Raw genomic sequence first — 4,331 nt, forward strand, 5'->3', positions numbered from 1 at the left:
GTGGGTGTACATAAATGTGACTACAGTTTAGGCAGTTGGTTGTGGTGGTGGTCTAAGGAACTTAATGAGTCGAGATGAGATGAAACTCGTGCTGCACTAACTCTAGTTAGCAAAAGTTGTAAATAGACATCCTTGGGTAAATATTAATGTGATCAGTTGTGAATGTGAATTCTATATGGCATAGGATCGTCAGTTCGTCGAGCTTTCTACCTTTGTTTATATGTACATAGAACTGAACAGAGTTTATCTTTATACAGATTGTTTTTAGAATATAAAACATTTGGTCATTATTGTGCTAGCAGATAGATTATAAATTAAATATATTTTTTGGGGAGAATAATGCTATATAGGGCTTGTTTGAGCCACATTATTCCAAAAAAATACATTATTAAACAGTGATTTGACATCATTTCAACCACACATTCTTCAATAAAATAATATTACACGCAGATCAAAAAAATTTCCTTATTTTTTAATCCCACATTTCTCATCAATACACTATTTAAGAATGCATTATTACCAAAATAATGTGGCTCAAACATCCCAATATATAAAATATGATCACCCTCGTGATGTGATAGGTGATTTGAAGTGAAATAATGAGGTCAATTGAATATGTGGATACGAGAATATCTAGCTGATGAAGACCAGTAAGTGATTTCTAGTAGTTAGTAGTTACTATATAGGAAATAGTCAACTTTCATTTTCAAATGGGCCTTGAACAATTTTCTCATTGAGTATGTGAGTAGAGAACTCGGTGATCTTAGATTTAGCTCCCGTTTGGCTCCCATTAAATTACATTTCATTATATTCTATTTTTTCTTTTCTATTTTCAGCCACACGATCTTTCATAAAATAATATTACACGTTAGTAAAAAAAAATTCATTCTTTTTTCAAATATATATTTTTCAAAAAAACAGTATTATATTTTTTGAAAAATATGTGTTTGAAAAAAGAATGAATTTTTTTTTATTTGAGTGTAATATTATTTTATGAAAGATCAAAATAAGAGAGAGAGAATGAGAATGGGCAAGCGGGGGCTTTGCAAGTCCGAAAATGAAAAGGAGAAAGTTTTGCCGTACAAAATGTAAGTTTAACCCTTGAATCTCCAAGAATCATCGGATACCAATTAAGGAATTTGTTTTTTAATTTTGAAAGCAAGGTACAAATTTACTGGTAATATTCATGCAAGGGAATTAAATGAAATCACGATCTTAAGTATTTTTCGTCATGTGATGAAAAGTTTTAGTAGGTTAATTAGGTCAGTTTATGAATGACAATATATGGACGATTTATATGCTAATTTTTGTTAGTTAGTAGTTGAGTTATTTTTCTCGAGCTGCCCTCTTGCTTATAAAAATATTATAAGAGAGCAATTTACACGAACTAGTCTCTATTCCACATTGACGAGAGAACAACCCCTTACTAGCACTACTTAGTAGGAGTGGAGAGCCCATTGCGCTTTGTTTTTCTTTGTCCGGCCTACGTTCTTTCTATAAACAAGCTACCTCCGACCGTTCAAGGACATCAAAGGATTATTAATTTATAAATTTTACATTTTAACACATGCATTTATGATTCAATACACATGCATTTAACCAAGTAATAATAATCATATTACAAGAAAATATTATAGTTAATTACATTAGTATGTTTCAGATTTGTTAAAAATGAAACCATAGATTAATATAAATGTCTTCAAAAAATACCTTTCATTTTATTGCAAACACCAAACCATTTGTTTGTATCACCCACCACCCCAAACTTTCCATTTTGTTACAACACAATGACAAATGGATGAATTTCGTCTATTTGATTGTTAGTTGACTGAAAAAGTATATTTTGGCCAAATTTCTAATATTTAAAAAGGGTAAAATAGTAATACATATTGAACAATTCATAGAGTTACATAAAAAACCAAGAAAGAAAAAGAAATAAAATAAAAAGAAAAATTTATCTTCTCCCCAACCCATCCAAACCCCACGCTACCTACAAAAGAAATTGTGCCTAATAAAATGGAACATGGATAAGACTGTTTTTCTTATTGGAACATGAATCCCCTAATTTTAAATTCCCCAGGGTCCGCTGGCTTTTCTTTCAATTTTCAAATTTGAGTTAATTTTCAATTTATGTTTCGAGGATTTGTTTTAAGATTGTTAAAAATATATCCCTTGGAATAGCAGGCCAGGGAGGATCGATACGAGCCTATCACTTGTTGTGGATCGTTCAACTTTCTCTGGAGGGGGCACATACTTCCACTCCTATCGCTCTTCAAGTCTCTTTGAGCCCCCTTTTTCTTCCTCGAGCACATGTCTTCTGGTTCTATGAAGAGCCTTTCGAGCAACTTTATTCGAAGAGCTATGCTTGAGCTCCTTTGAGTTAGAGTTTTGAGTTAGATCGTGCCTACGGTAAACACTGGGTAGCCAAGTGCGGGCTTGGTAGGAGTGCAGTATCGATCGTAGCATGCCAAGCCAATACGGAAGTGATCTGACTCTTGGGTAGGAGGCAGGGGCGAAGGAGCTAATGTTGTTTGTCATTCTAACAGCTGTTTATCGAAACAAAAATTTAAAGAATATTTTTGATTCTGAACTTTATGAGGTGTTTGAGTCACGTTATTTTGGTAATAATGCATTTTTGAATAGTGTATTGATGAAAAATGTGTGGTTAAAAAATAAGGAAAAGATTTTAATTTGCGTGTAATATTATTTTATTAAAGAATGTGTTGTTGAAATGATGTCAAATCACTGTTTAAAAATATATTTTTTTGAAATAATGTGGTTCAAACAGACCCTTAATAATTTATGTTATGACATTTTATGCCACGAATTTTGATTATTCAATATAAGACAATAATTTCATGTTAATATTATTAGCTAATATATACATTTTAAAGTTAGTAAATTTTACAACATTTTTTCGTTATAAAAGTAAAATCAATATAAATAATAAACTAAGTTATTAAAATATGGTAAATAAAAATTGATGACGTGGATTGAAAATCTTTATATGTTCATTTAAATATACCTTTTTAGAATTTTTATTTAAATAATTATTAAGATGTTGAATTATTTTTATATTTATGTACAATTTTTTTTAAATTTAATTTTTAAACATTACGAGCGATGTTAAATATCACTTTAAGTGTTAACATATCATATATTCTATTAAATAGATTATAAATTCTTATATTTGAGGGGAAATTATAATTTAATAACATAAATATTGTTACTTGGTTAAACATCATTAATGCTAAATAGCGGCAAAAGCAAAAGTGCAGCGACCACCCAATCACTGATGCGAAATAAGAGGGCAGAATATGCAGCTGACGTTGTACCTTTCTTCTCCACTCAAAACGAAAATGTCCTCTGAAAATATCTCTTATCACTTCCCCCAACCCCTCGCTGTCCAAAATCATATTTTCAGCCATTTCCCTTGACCCAAATGGAAAAGCCATGAACACCACCTCTAGCCCATTTCCATCAACTCACAATCTTACTCTCTGTTGGGTTTCACTGCCACCTTCCTCAACCACCCTTTTCGCTTCTGCCACCACCAACTCTAAGCCTCCTTTGTTTCGGGTTCAAACCACCACCAACCCCTCCAACACCTCTCTTACCACAACCACCAGCAAGAAAAAATTTTCCAATTCCCAAGAGCAAATACTCCTCACACTTCTTCAACAAAGGAAAACTGAGGAGGCCTGGCTAGTGTACACACAATATGCAGACCTCCCTGGTCCCACATGCCTTAGCCGTTTGCTCTCACAATTATCCTATCAAAATACCAACGAAGGACTCACCAGGGCCCAGTCCATCATCCAACGCCTCCGCCAGGAGCGGCAGCTCCACCGCCTGGATGCTAATTCCCTCGGCCTCCTCGCGGTGGCTGCCGCCAAAGGCGGGCACACCCTCTACGCCACCTCCATTATCAAGTCCATGCTTAAGTCCGGGTATCTACCCCATGTTAAGTCATGGAGTGCTGTAATAAGCCGCCTTGCTGGTTCTGGGGATGATGGTCCCGTTGAAGCCATAAAACTATTCAATTCGGTGACAAGAAGGGTCCGCAGATTTGCTGATTCGGAGATGGTTAAGCACTCGAAGCCAGACACAGGTGCTTATAATGCTGTGCTCAATGCTTGTGCCAATCTTGGCGACACCAAGAAATTTCTTCAACTGTTTGACGAAATGCCCGATTTTGGATGTGAACCAGATTCTTTGACATATAATGTCATGATCAAGCTTTGTGCTAGAGTCGAAAGGAAAGATTTGCTCGTGTTTGTCTTGGAGAGGATAATAGAAAAGGAGATACCTTTATGTATGACAACATTGCA

At 34.4% G+C, this 4,331-nt stretch overlaps 1 protein-coding gene and 1 long non-coding RNA gene across 2 annotated transcripts in view; both read left to right on the top strand.

Annotated features, from left to right (window-relative positions):
• Positions 1-970: 970 nt before the first annotated feature.
• Positions 971-2,640, top strand: LOC111391755. The gene is made up of 2 exons (XR_002702166.1): positions 971-1,088; positions 2,185-2,640. It is a non-coding gene; the product is annotated as an uncharacterized LOC111391755 (long non-coding RNA).
• Positions 2,641-3,287: 647 nt separating this feature from the next.
• LOC111391719 (pentatricopeptide repeat-containing protein At3g09650, chloroplastic) overlaps positions 3,288-4,331 on the top strand; it is a 1,901-nt gene continuing 857 nt past the window's right edge. The window contains exon 1 of the mRNA XM_023016969.1: positions 3,288-4,328. Within this exon, the coding sequence (XP_022872737.1) occupies positions 3,454-4,328 (875 nt within the window). The 5' untranslated portion in view covers positions 3,288-3,453. The remainder of the gene's footprint in view (positions 4,329-4,331) is intronic.

Source organism: Olea europaea, unplaced genomic scaffold (assembly GCF_002742605.1).
Source record: "Olea europaea var. sylvestris unplaced genomic scaffold, O_europaea_v1 scaffold83, whole genome shotgun sequence".
In the NCBI taxonomy this organism is placed as follows: domain Eukaryota; kingdom Viridiplantae; phylum Streptophyta; class Magnoliopsida; order Lamiales; family Oleaceae; genus Olea; species Olea europaea.